The 13,372-nt window shown below is 44.5% G+C and overlaps 1 protein-coding gene across 1 annotated transcript in view; it reads right to left on the reverse strand.

The window, feature by feature from the left end:
• Nell1 (neural EGFL like 1) overlaps positions 1 to 13,372 on the reverse strand; it is a 651,975-nt gene that overhangs the window by 497,543 nt on the left and 141,060 nt on the right. Inside the window, exon 11 of the mRNA XM_051174243.1 lies at positions 9,266 to 9,394. Within this exon, the coding sequence (XP_051030200.1) occupies positions 9,266 to 9,394 (129 nt within the window). The remainder of the gene's footprint in view (positions 1 to 9,265; positions 9,395 to 13,372) is intronic.

The following is a 13,372-nucleotide window of genomic DNA, read 5'->3' on the forward strand; positions in this document are numbered from 1 at the left end:
ATGCTAAGTACTATAAAGAAGAAATGACTAGTGACTTTCTCGAGGACACCCTAAAGTCTCAAAGTACTGCACAAGGAACCAGTGGTTGTCTCCACGTTATTTCCCGTCGGGAAAGTACATCACTGGAAATTAAGGCACAGCTGTTGTTGCTTTTCTGAGTGCCTTGAGCCCTAAGCAGAAGAAGACAGGCGGGGGAGAGGCCAGCACAGCACTCTCGCCCAAACAAAGCTGCACAGACTCCTCCAAGTGGCCTCAATGATACTGTATCTATTTCTCACCCACAGTGGCCTCTCAAACCTGGAAGACATGAACTACGTAGGCAGTGTCGCCTAACCTGGTTCCTTTCCTCCAGGACCTGTGAAGCCAGTGTTCCAGAATCCTTAGGGCCTGGAACATGACTTTCCTGACATAACATTCAATTAATTGTACTTTCTGGACTTCAGACTTTTTACACTCTGGCCTACCGCCAGTCTTGGATGATTTCTTTTTTTTTTTTTTTTTCTTTTCTTTGCTCATGCATCTTTAGAGTTAAAAATGTCTGGGCGTGTGTACTTTCTGTATATAAATACATAATTTCTTAATAAAGTATATTCTAATATAATACATCATATACATTCTAAACTATATATCAGAATGAAAGTTGTAGCACTAGATATAAAGCTCTGGTGTGTTCCCCAAAACGGATTCAGCTGCATACCCAGTGGCACACACACACAGGCCTGCAGGGCAACCCTGAACTCCTGCCATCTACCAAATGTCGTTTGTCGAAGCCACATTCAAGTTTTTACTCCGGTGCCTTTGTACACACTAAGGATACCCATCCCTCACACCTCTCCCATTTCATCACTTGGGCCTGATCATTAAGAAACCGGTCCCTCCACCATGCCGCTCAGAGTGTCATTGGCAGAACGCATGGCGCTCGCCAAAAGAATCCTACTACAGTCCTTAAATCTAGGTTGAAGCCAAGTCTGTCGTGTTTTCATTAACTGGTTATAAAGTTTGGGGTTCTTGAGGACGGGTTACCTGAATCACCTTCAGAGTTCTAACCACCGAGAGGACCGAGTCAAGCTTGTGCCCAGGTAACCAATGGCTCTGCACCTGTTGGATCAGCCATGTGTAATCTTGGATGCTTCATACTGCATGACCTCCACAGAATGCCCTGACCTAGATGAATGACCTGTCTAGACATTACTACAAATGTTCCCACTCTGATAAAGTCTACCACAGCTCCATATAAAACAGTGGCCCAAAATGTATGTTGGCAGGGTGCAGTTTATATCTAGAGTAGCTATAGGTGGATTGACAGACCAAGAAGACATGAATTCTAGTCCAGTAGGTACGACAGAAGAGATCTGTTGTTATTATAGTACATAGCTATCCATTAAAATCGCATCTTTCAATGCACACTTACACACCTTCACAGAACACTTCCAGTTGTCTCTACTTAAGTTTTGTTTAATGTCTTACTTGAAGTGTGAGAAATTGAGACACGAAAGAATTGAGTAACATTCTAAGGTCAACCAGCTGCTAAATGGTCAAGCCAGGATCGATCAGAATCTTCGGGTCCCCATTTCAACTTTCCTCCACTGTATCATTGCCTGGAGGAGCTGTCAAGAAAATAAATGGAGGCCACACAATACGAGAAAACAGGACCATTTGGGGCTAGTCAGCCACCAAGGCAAGCCACCAGGCAGGAGAGATCAGCCACTTCAGTCTCCAATTCTTTTTCCAGCAGTACTTAGGGGGTTTTCCTAATCAGCATTCCTAATGTGCACACATCCATCCCTGGTACCATTAGGGTGACGCCTGTCATTTACAGATGTGTGTGATGCATCTTGCACACACTGCTTTCCGCTTAGCTAAAGCTCAGAATTATGACGCCTGGAAAACCATGAATTTTGTCTGGGGGAAAAAAAAAACAGAACAGGTGAGTCACATTGGGATATGAGGTACAGGGAGCTGAACAAATCCCGCAGAGACGCAGCAGCGGGCACCGTGGAGATGTCTTGAGAAATCAACAAAGGAGCCGTGGCAGGCAAACTGTTCTATTATCCCATCCTACCCGTGAGTGAGTTTCAGTAATATCTGCTGACACCAGAACACAGGAAATAAATAAAAAGGATTAAAATTAATGAGGAACTTTTTTTTTCATTTAGTAAGCAGAAAAGCCAGTGAGACGGGAGAGCTGCTCATCACAAATTCTTCCTCCTCCTGGGAACGCAGCTCCACGCTGTTCACCAGTCTCCCTTGATGCTGAGTGTGGAGGGTAACTAGGTTCTAACCAGTGAGATCTAACCATCTCGGGCATACCAAAAACCTTCCAGTCTCTTTCTTCTCCACAGATGATCTTGGAGGTCACAGATCACACATGATGGACCACCAAAGGGTCCTGACTCAGAGCTCTGAGTGAAGACAATTGCTGACTAGAAACAGCCCTTTTAAAGACGATGTGATGAAGAAGGAAACAGTCCTTGCTGTAAGCCCCACATCATTTGATTTATTATAAATACGGTCAAGACAGGGCATCCTGCGGTCTTAGAAGCAGCGAGTTCACAGGGGGTGGTTGTGGGTTAATGAAAATCATCCCCACAGGCTCCTGTATTTAGATACTTGGCGCTGCTGGGAAGGGTCATGGAGCCTTGCTCTAGGAAGCATGCCCCTGGGGTGGGCTTTGGGGGTTAAGCCCTGCCCTACTTCTGTTCCCTCTGCCTCTGATTCACAGATGAAGTGTGATAGCTCAGCTTCATGCTCCTCCCCATGTGAGGGCCCTCTGACATTACGGACTATATATATCTGGAACCATAATGTGCAGTAAGTCCCTTCTCCCTTATGTTCTTTTGGTCATGGTATTTTTATCACAGTACTATGAAAGTGAGAATCACGCGGAGACCAGAATCTTTCCCCTCTTTTTCTCTTCCCTCCTTTATTCCTTCCTTTCTTTTCACTATCCTCCTTCCCTTCCTTTTTCCTTCCTCTCATTCAACTTGCATTTGTTCATCAGCCATTCACTATGCATCGTCTTCGATGCTGAAGATACAAGGAGTAAAATGAAATAATTGCCTCACGCAGTTTATACGCCAAAAGGACAAAGTCGGATACTAGTTTTGAAAAGGGGAAAAGCAATTTTAGAAAGAAATTTCTATTACGGAATAAAGCCCAAATATCAAAATGGCAACAGGTGTATTAGAGGCTAGAAGAGGTAATTTCATCTAGAAGTTTGGGAGGGACATTTTAACAATGGGGTATTTGAGCTTTCTAGAAAGTAGAAAACTTTGCAAAGACATGGCAAGGGCATCCCAGGATGAGGAAAGAACCACTGCCCAGACCTGCTGGGAGGATGCAAAGCATACCAATAAAGTGAGAGACTCACAAACACAAAGAAGAGAGCCAACACAAATAGTACATGCGACCAGATTTAGAATTGGTATTAATGGAGTTCAACTAAAATTAAAGATCGTCAAGGTAGAAGGATAGAGGGTTCTGAAGGGTTCAAATGAAAGGAGAGACGGGGACAGAGGTAAATGAAAGAGAATCCCAGGAAGGGAGTCTACCTGCTCCTGTCATAGGCAGGACAGCAGACAGAGTTTCTCAGATGAAGCAAAGGCTAAACTCTGTCCCATGAAGGGGAAGGGGAAAGATACTTGGGTAACAAGCTATCTCTGAGCCATGCAGACTAAACAGAAAAGGGAAGACTTCTCCAGGCATCCTTACATCAAGCATCTGGAATCCTTCCCAATGCCCAGCCAGGGGGGCAAAGAGCTGATGTTGTACTGAGGGTGGATAATTCCAGTCCTAGTCAAATCAGGACTTCCGAGAGAGAGAGAGAGAGAGAGAGAGAGAGAGACAAACTGCAGCATTAGCTGTGTTGTGTGAATCACCAAGGGCCATTCATGATTTAACATGAAAAAAAAAAAAAAAAACCACTTAAACGTAGAAGAAAACGGGAAAACAGATACCTGGTTAATTCTTAGGTAATCAGAAGTACAGCAAGCACACTGGGCCATTTCCCCATGAGTTCTCTTAACTGGGAATTGGCCGTTGTTTTATCTATGGAAGTGTGCTCACACTAGCCTCTGTAGGGTAAACCTCTACCCTCTTAGTGACTGTGAAGCTGCTTCTCATTTGAACTCTGCTTACTCAACCACTTTCCCAGCCTCTTACTACTGAAAAGGACAGATACTCCAGCATGGCCTCCAATCACATGGAGTTGTGCCTTTGATGCAAATATAATATAATCTTGGAACATAAAGGACTTAACAGAGAAGTTGCTAATCCATGGCTGTGCATAGATGTTTCAGTGTATCTGCCGAATGCGACCACAGCACATAGAGTCACATGTTATGGGCCATTTCTTGCCCAACTGTTCCCGTAAACAGCTCCACTTGTGTTTTCCATGGAAGGGGTGGGTTCTTCTTTGTAAGTGATAATGTTTGCCCCACAACCCCTACACAGCTGATAAAATCTGGTCCTTCCATCTCAAGGCTCTCTCCCCAGTGACCTGCTACTTTTGCCAGAATGTGTAGATAGCTGAAATTCAGTTGGTCTCAAAGCGGATGAAGATCAGTAGCTACAAGAAGGACCCTTGCTATTTTAAGTTAATATTGATAATGGTGATGGTGAGAACCAACACAATCTTTTCATCTTTAGTCAGTTTGGAAAACTTGCTAAATTGTTAACATGCTTTATCTCATTAGCATGTGAACTGGGAAACGCAATTGCCTATGCTGGATTTGGCATAACCAAACACTAACACTAAATTACAACTTTATTCTACCAAACACATATTCTAACACACACACACACACACAGTAGAGATAGAGATAGGGATACAAACAGGGTTAGGGATACAGATATGGATAGGGATACGGATACAGATATATGCTGCGTGGCTGCTAGCTCTAGTCTTTTGGATCTCCCTGGTGATTCTCAATACTGCCTTCTGTTGTAAATATTGACCTACTAAGTCTAAGAGCTATGGAGCAATTAATTCAGGGTCTATCAGTAAACTCCTCTCAGTTATGGGAAAGCAACAGGTAACTGTCCAGCATCACCAAGGAAAATTTCAATGGCATATCAAATATTATATATCACATGTACCAGGAATCTATCTACCCATCATCTGTCAGATGTGACCTCTTCCACATCACCTTTCTTCTGGAAACCCCATTAAACAAAAAGCCTTGATATACAACCAGGTTTTGTGCTAGAGAGGAAAACAATGAGGTGCGAGCTTGCAAACATTCTTGGAGCATCCACTGAGAAATGAAACAGGTCGTGTCTATGTGAGGCTTGCTCACTCCATTTTCTTTCTGTCTTTGAAACATGGTTCCATTATATTACCCTTGCTAACTTGAAACTCACCATGTAGAACAGGCTGACCTAGAACTAAGAGTTACTTTGCCTCTGCATCCCGAGTGCTAGAATTAAAGGCAAGTGCCTCCGTGTCTGAACGAAGTATTTATATCATTTTTAACTTCATGTGTGTATGTGAGCAGAGGCATCAGATCTCAGATCTCCCCGGTTAGAGTTACAGGTAGATCTGAGTCACCTGATCTGGGTACTGGAAGCAGTATATCCTTTTAAGCACTAAGCCATCCTCAGCCCCATCCCACTATAGTTCTTAGCTAAACCGGATGTCTACGGGATGCATCAATGAAGAGGAAGACATTATGAACTCAAATAAGACATCAGAACCGGGTGAAGGTGCGAGGGCTAAGAGCAGCGAGCATCAGCGTGTCGCGACAAACTGAAGTACAAGGCCCTGGACTTTATCTTGGTTGGATTTCTCTGAGTCTCAGTCCTGCATGGGTAAAGTAGGGTTAACAGCTGCTAGTCAAAGCAAGGTTAACAGTGTTGCTGTGTGCTCACAGATCCAGCCAAGTCTCTAAAAGTTTAACAAATACAAAAGGAGTAGGGAAACTCACGGAACCCTATGACTAATTGATCATTCACCATACCATTCTTACCATGCAGGACGCACAGGATGGGAAACTCGGGACACTGTGCAACTAAAAGACCCCCGCATCATACCAGTCTCATCCCACAGGATGCGTAGGATGTCATGTTATCCCTGGTCCTTCCACACAGCTCTTTGTTCCAATATATGAAGAGCTGCTCAAACTCCAAATTCAATAGCAAGGCAGTCAACAAGATGGCTAGTGCTGTGTCCCCAAACAGGGCTCTAACTCCCACTACTGTATCAGAGACTACTTAACCACCTCAGAGAAGATGCTCTCACAGAGGGAGGAAGCACCGGTCCACCTGCTTCAGAAAACACTGAAGTCCAATGAAAGCACTTTTCAAGATAAGGGCTGTGCCTGCTCCAGACACACAAGGCCAAAATGAAACACGGTGAATTGTATCACATCCGACAGAAGGCTTCATTATCTCCCACTGATTGGCCAGGCGTTCCAACATCTCAGTTTTTATGACCTCTGAAGACCACAAGTTCTTAATATAACAGAGCTCTGCTATCGTGGGATGAAGGTAAGCAACCTGAAAGCCTTTTGGGCTGTCTTTTCCACTGGGATTCTGAGCAGACTTTTCAACATATTCTGGACAGTGCATGAGATTTTTTTTTTTTTTTTTTTTAATTTCAAGCTAATCTTGTTCACTGTGGTTTGTATAACACAGGTCAGTTTTACTCATTTACTGCAGTTCACACATTCCTAGTTCTCTGTGAGCTACAGTGAAACTATGCATCCTCAAGGGTCTTTGGTACCCCCCTCTAAGATTGCCTGCTACATGTCACTGGATGGAAATTCCTAGGTAAGGACTTAGAAAATGCCAAGAACTACGCATAACTCATGGAAGAATGGTACAGGCACAGATCCACATCCCTGCTGGATTCAAAGGGAAGAGGTAACACAACTCAACTCCAAGGGAGGAACATGAGAAATCAGACCTGGTAGCATCCCTTGCTCTTCCCCAAACACTAGAGGAGGGATATATAAGGAGTAGGTAGGAGATGATCCAGGTGTGAAAAATAAGATGGGAAGTCTTTGCATGTTTAAGAGGCAGCGGCTTAGATAATACCTTCTAGGAAGAAAGATCTTTGAATATAAAAATTTAGAATCTCACACAGAGATTTGCTCTTCAGTGTGTCCTTACTTGAGTTGCTGTAGGGTGACACAGTGACTAGAGGTATGGATGTCAGTGCCATGTAACCACAGGGATGCAAACCCAAAGGTCAAGTTCAGTGTGTTTAAGATGTCACACATATGCTCTAAAAGTAGACTTCCACTACATGCCTTCTCAGTACCTTCTTCGGATGCCCAGGATGTGGGTCATGCATTACCCCTAGAGCTTGCTCTGTTGTCACACACTAGAAACTTCCATGACTTACATACATCCTTAGATGCTGTCCTGTTTCCAGGAACAAGTTCTCTGGAACTCCTGGACTGTCTATGACGGCAGAGACATGTCTACAGCCCCTACTTATCCCCAGGGCACCAGCATCAAGCATACTGTACTGGCCTGAGGTCAGACCAAGGTGGCGATCTAAGCAGGACCATTCCAAGAAAACAGTGACTCAAACCCATAGTCATGCTGTGTAACTAATTGTTAAAAGGGGCTTCCTACAGAAAGGGCAACTTTAGTAACACAGGTCTCTCTTGCAGCCAATTTTTGTAATAAAATGTGCAGCCAGGGGAGAGGGAATCAAAGAGTTGGAGCAAGTATTCTCAGCAGCCATTACCCCACCTTCTCCAGGATCTAATTGCTCACGGGACATGGGGGAGTGTGTGATCCCATTGTGATGGAACCCGCTATCACTCTTAAGCGGTTCCGAGTCCAGCCCAACATTTAGCAGAAGGTAGGAAAGTACGTCTAACCGCTCATGCCATAGCTTGGAGGTGTTTCCCGTGCTGATTGCATGGCAGAATGCTCACACTCACATCTTTTCTGGCGAAGTGGGAAGTAGCACGCGACAGAGATGTGGAGAAATTACTTAAGGTGAACTGTTGAAATTAATTATGCGCCTCCCCAAGTTAACAAACTGCTAAGCAGAAATTCAAGGGCGGATGGGAAGCAAAAATTCACAATCAAAACTTCATTCTCCCAAGGGGCGCAAGTCGAGTTCAAAGCACAAGAGCAAGAAGATTGAAAACAAGAAGATTGAAAAGAGGGGGGAGGCCACTAGTTGGAATACTGCTAAGGGCCCAAGGAACCGAGGAAGTCATCCAAAATAAATGACAGGACAGGACTCCCCACCAGGACAGTCCCTGGGAACCAGCAGATACTGCCTCAAAGATGAGGGCGGCTCTTTGAGTGGCCCAAGGTCAAGCAGGGGTCAGCAATGCAACACAGGCTGGATAGGGGTTTACCCTTTCGTTCTCACCTGTGAGCACTGTCTGTCCCTCGAGAAACCTGACCCACTTTAGAGCCAAGCCACTCGCAAGACAGTGGAGAGACACCACCACCATTTGTTTAGTTCAAGAAATCTGCCTCCCTCACAGGCCACCGCGGCTTGATGCTTAACTAATAAAGATGAAAGAAGTGAGTGGATTAGAAGCAGCCCCGTCATGGCTCTGCCTCTTAAGAGTTTTCCTGCTCTAAGCAGAGGGACCAGAGAGAACCTTTGAAATGGACGGGATTTGAGATATAAAACATGGACAGAGCAAGCCCCACCCCTCGGCCTGCTAAGGAGCAGAGGTGTGCAATGTTCACCGTCAGCACTCGGGATGCTGAGCTTGGGAAGGGGTGTTCCCATGAAGCAGGAGAGGTGACCCGTTGTACTTGACGCCACAGCCCTACTGGAATAATGTCAGCTCACGGGTCCACATTATGAGTCCTGTCACTCAACCCTTGGTACAGATCAGAAAGTGACAACTTGTGGATCAACCATTAAGAAATTCAACTGCAAAGGCATTCTGCCGCCTTCAGGAAGTAAAAACGACAGCTGGGCCTAAGTCAACTGTGACTGTCATTTGAAAAGGGAACTCACTAGTCACACCCTGTGCGTGACCTTGGTGATGATATGCCCTTCGATACTTAAACAGAAAGTGCTGTGCCTGTGGCTGTTCTAGGGTTGCTATGGACACTGAGGACACGTTATGGTCTTACACGCCTCTTAGTTTCTCATGTGAAGCTGCCTGGGTAACGCATGAGAACAGGTGCCCTTGCACGCACAGCTGCTTCCGTCTCTTTTGTAGCTGAAACCATACTTCTTTGCCACTTGCCCACAGGGCCTCCCTGCCCCTCACCTTCACAGTATGCAGAGATGCCCTGCGCAGAGATGTACCCACAGGGCCTCCCTGCCCCTTACCTTCACAGTATGCAGAGTTGCCCTGCGCAGAGATGTATCCATTCTTGCACTCACAGGTTGCTTTTGTATTCCAGTTTTTGCACTCCGAGTTTTCTCCACACGTAGGTGCTTCTGCACAGAAGTTATGACCTACAGGGCAGAAGGAATCTTACATTGAGAAACGAGAGGGGAGGAGGGCCTCCCAACAATAAAGCATGCAGTACTGTGTATAATATGAGGGTTCACGGAAATAGACCATGGCAACATGCAGGACTAAGCCGAGTAGGAGCTATAGGGCAGGAAAGAGAAACTCTGGACTGCCCCGTGTTTGGAAGCTCCCTGGTACTCTTGACACTGCCTGGGGGTCAAAGCCATGCTGACCAAAGTGGTCCCACTGCTTCTTACACGGCTAGCATCTTTGCAGTTGTCTTAGCAGTCAATGTACGATGTGTAACAAAGAATGCACAGTGTAAATGTATTGATATAGAAGATACGTTTGATCTAATGTGAACGTTACCAGTATGTATCCACTCCTTCCGCCAAGTATTGCGGTAAATAAGGATCAGGATAAACAAATAGGCCGAATAGATGTTTATTCAGGGAGAAATAACTTACAACCTAGACAGATGAACACCAGGAAATTCAACCCGATCCTCTCCTGTCCGAGTCACGCCAGAAAGAGAGCCTTTCCTGGCCCCCTCCGACCTCCTTCCACAGGTCACTTCCGCCCATGGCTCCACCCCCCAATGGGCGTGGTCAGTGCCACAGAAGGACTATCTCACTACAGCCAAGCTTCACTGCTTTACACATAGCCATGACTTCTTCATACACTGTACTCATTTATAAACAAATACTTAGTTTTGCCCATCTTTGACCTTCCATTAAGTTCAATCATACTGTACATTTCCTTATACATATCTTTATTCATATTAATATACTCTAACCATGCTAATGTTTGTGGGTATTCATTTGTCAATGCTATATATGGTATTTCAGGGTTGTAAACAGTCCATAATTCACATTTATGTACTTTACTAAAAATCAATATTGGAGTTATTTGCATGTTTTGAAATATAAAACGGCTGCTAGAATATTAGTGAACATACCCTGGGGCACATGTTTTAAAGACAATTTTGATTTGTTTTGCCCTTCTCCAAGAATCCCTTCTATCCCTTGCAGGATACTTATTTTACTCAAGTGTCTAGAAATCTCTTTAGTGGGGACCCTCAGATAGTTCTGAACTTAATTTTAACTCATATCAAATGTGCAAGCTGGTGTCATGGCACATATAATGTACTCCAAGCACATGGGAAGCTGAGGCAGAAGGATCACAAGTTCAACACCAGGCTTTACACAGCAAGATTGCCTCAATCAATCAGTCTCTCAGTCAATAATAGCACTATCCTCGTATTTGAAAACTAATTCCCCTCTGTAGAGGTCATTGATCTCAACCTTTGAAGACAGGATTCTGTTTCCTGATAACCAGTTGTCAATAGCCAATCTCATAACTACTCCTTCCTGGGTGGTCATCCTTACGTCAATAAAGATTTTTAAGCTTTATCTGGCTGGCTGGTTGGTAAGTGGAAGGTTACCTTTGGTGAGTTTGATTGTCTAGTCTCCAATTTTACTCCAAGGTTCATGAGCGTGAACCTGTCTTCACATGGAGGATTCCTCAGGGGCGGGGCCTGAACCTGAGAACTGAAGCAGCCTCTACATACCTCTGCTCTTCTCCATTCTCTTCAGTGTTCCCTTCCAGAATTCTAATCTAACTGGGTCACAGGACAGGCTCTCTTAATTCTTAGGTTTTCTGTCATGTGATCTCTCTCTCTCTCCTCTCTCTCTCCTTCTGTTCACACTTTGCAGATTGCAGTCAATTCTCCATGTAACTTTCAGTTCATTAATTCTCTCTTGGGCTATGTCACATTCTGTGTCAGCCTCTCAAATTTCCTTGTATTTTTAGTCTAGAATTCAGTGTGGTTCTTTTTAATTTGATAGCATGCCATCTATTCGTCTTGTAGTCTTTTAAACACCTATTTACACTGATGCTCGCCCGTGCATGCGACTCTGAAGTTTGTTGTTTATGCAGACCATCACTGACAGTGCCTTATTTTCTTTCCTTTCGTTGTACATGATTCTTTTCCTTTTGAATTCATATTGCTTGAAACTGAATATGCAGGGAAAGTTCCTGGCTTGGGTTTTAGCATTTGTGTTACCTCCTGCCAGGGGCCTGAAGGAATCATCAGCACGGGATCACTTTAAACAGTGCATCATGGTCTTGGAGTGAGTACTGAGCCACGCACATAGGGTAGCCCCCAGCCCTATGCTTTCTGGACTGACAACCTTCCGCCTGTAGACCCCAGTCTAGATTCAAGACTGACAGGAAGCCTTTTCTTAGGGGTTTCCTTTTCAGTATTTGAGGGCTCTCATCAAGTGTGTCACACTAGTACCAGGCTGTGTCCTGTCCATTACAAGTCATGCAGAAAACCAACAGAGATGGAAACCTGCTCTTGGAGAAGACACCAACCCCAGCATGCTTCCTGGTCTCAAGGGCATCACACGTCTTTAACATGGCAGCTCTCTCTCTCTCTCTCTGTCTCTCTCTCTCTCTCTCTCAATATCCCCTCCCTCTACTAGAAGACAGACTAAATAAAAAAAAATCACCATACTATATAGCATTTGGGGATTGAATTAGGAGGCAAGGCTATACAAAAGTATAGGTCAAAGATGACCAGATATGTGAAGGTACTTTATCACCTTTAAATCTGAACATTTTCAGGATACTAATGATTATGCTACATCACATACAATCGTCTCACAGGAAACTGCACCCAGGGATCAAGAAACCTCATGTATAATTCAGAGTCTGCAGCTAACAAACATCGCACATTGCCTTGCCTGCTTCAATACATACAGAAAAGATGACAGTGGTGATTTCAAAATGCTAGTAAGACCCTCAGCGAAGACAGGCTGCTACAGAGAGATCATGTCCCCTGACCCTCTCACACACAGAACAATTACCCTTTTACAGTTGGCGTATGGATTATGGAAACTACAAATTCTGGCTTAAAAACTATGCAAATCCCAAGACTAGGTAAAATTATATTTTAATTTCTTTGAGTGAAAAGATTCTAGAACTGTTATTCTTCCAAAACATATTTAAACCAACAACATTCCACCAAGGAGGTAGTTCTCTTTACTAAGTAATAATAATTAGATTCCTGCGTCTGTAATATGACTGATAATTACTGTGGATATTTTAAATAAGAGCGATTGCATTACTGACATGTTGTCGATGAATTCAAAGAGCCAATTAACATAAAATACTTGAAACAGATCCTGACAGATACTAAGTTGGTACTAGGTACCCATCCTATTGCTTATGTTGATAGTGGTGGTGGTTTTTACCAACAGTGAGAGCTAAACCTCAAAATAACTTAATAGTGTTGCTGCCTCCACTACAAGATGTGAGGAGAAAAGCTCAAACTCAAACACCTGAGAGGGGAGTGGAGGATGGGATGGACGAGGCATTCTTACTCCATGCTGCAGAAAGGAATCTGTACTTACATGACATCAATAGCTTCAAGTATAGACAACATTAGCGCTTTGCTCTCCGGGTTAGCTCTCCATCCTAGGTGGCACCTGGAGGCCCACAGGGTTGATATCGACAGACACAAACTAGATTCAGTGTTCTAAGACATGGCTTAGCCCAGGCGTCCAGGAAGTGAGGAATGAGCGAAATGAATAGCAATGCGAGAGGCAGAGAGGCAAGGCTCGGGAATGTGCCAGATCACCTGACCAGAGTGTTGAGCATGAGCTCCAGAGCGGCTGGGGGCCTTGTCCTCTTTCCTATAAACCTGGCTGTCTGCAGCCGAGAGGACGGGCAGTTTGGGTTTAGGTTGCTAATGCTGACTTCTCAGTTCGTCTGCTCTCTGAACACGGTGCGATTTAAAGACTTGGTTGCTCTGCTTGCATTGGAATGTGTGGTAACAGACAGCGTGGGTGCTGGTGTTCCTCTTACACGTGCAGACGAAGGGGAATGAGGCGGGTCCAATTAACCCGGAGACCCATGCACTTCCCTTGCATCATGTCTACCTGACGACAAAAGCTAACTAACAAAAGGTCAGTGGT

This window comes from Phodopus roborovskii, unplaced genomic scaffold (genome assembly GCF_943737965.1).
Source record: "Phodopus roborovskii unplaced genomic scaffold, PHOROB, whole genome shotgun sequence".
Classification (NCBI taxonomy): Eukaryota; Metazoa; Chordata; class Mammalia; order Rodentia; family Cricetidae; genus Phodopus; species Phodopus roborovskii.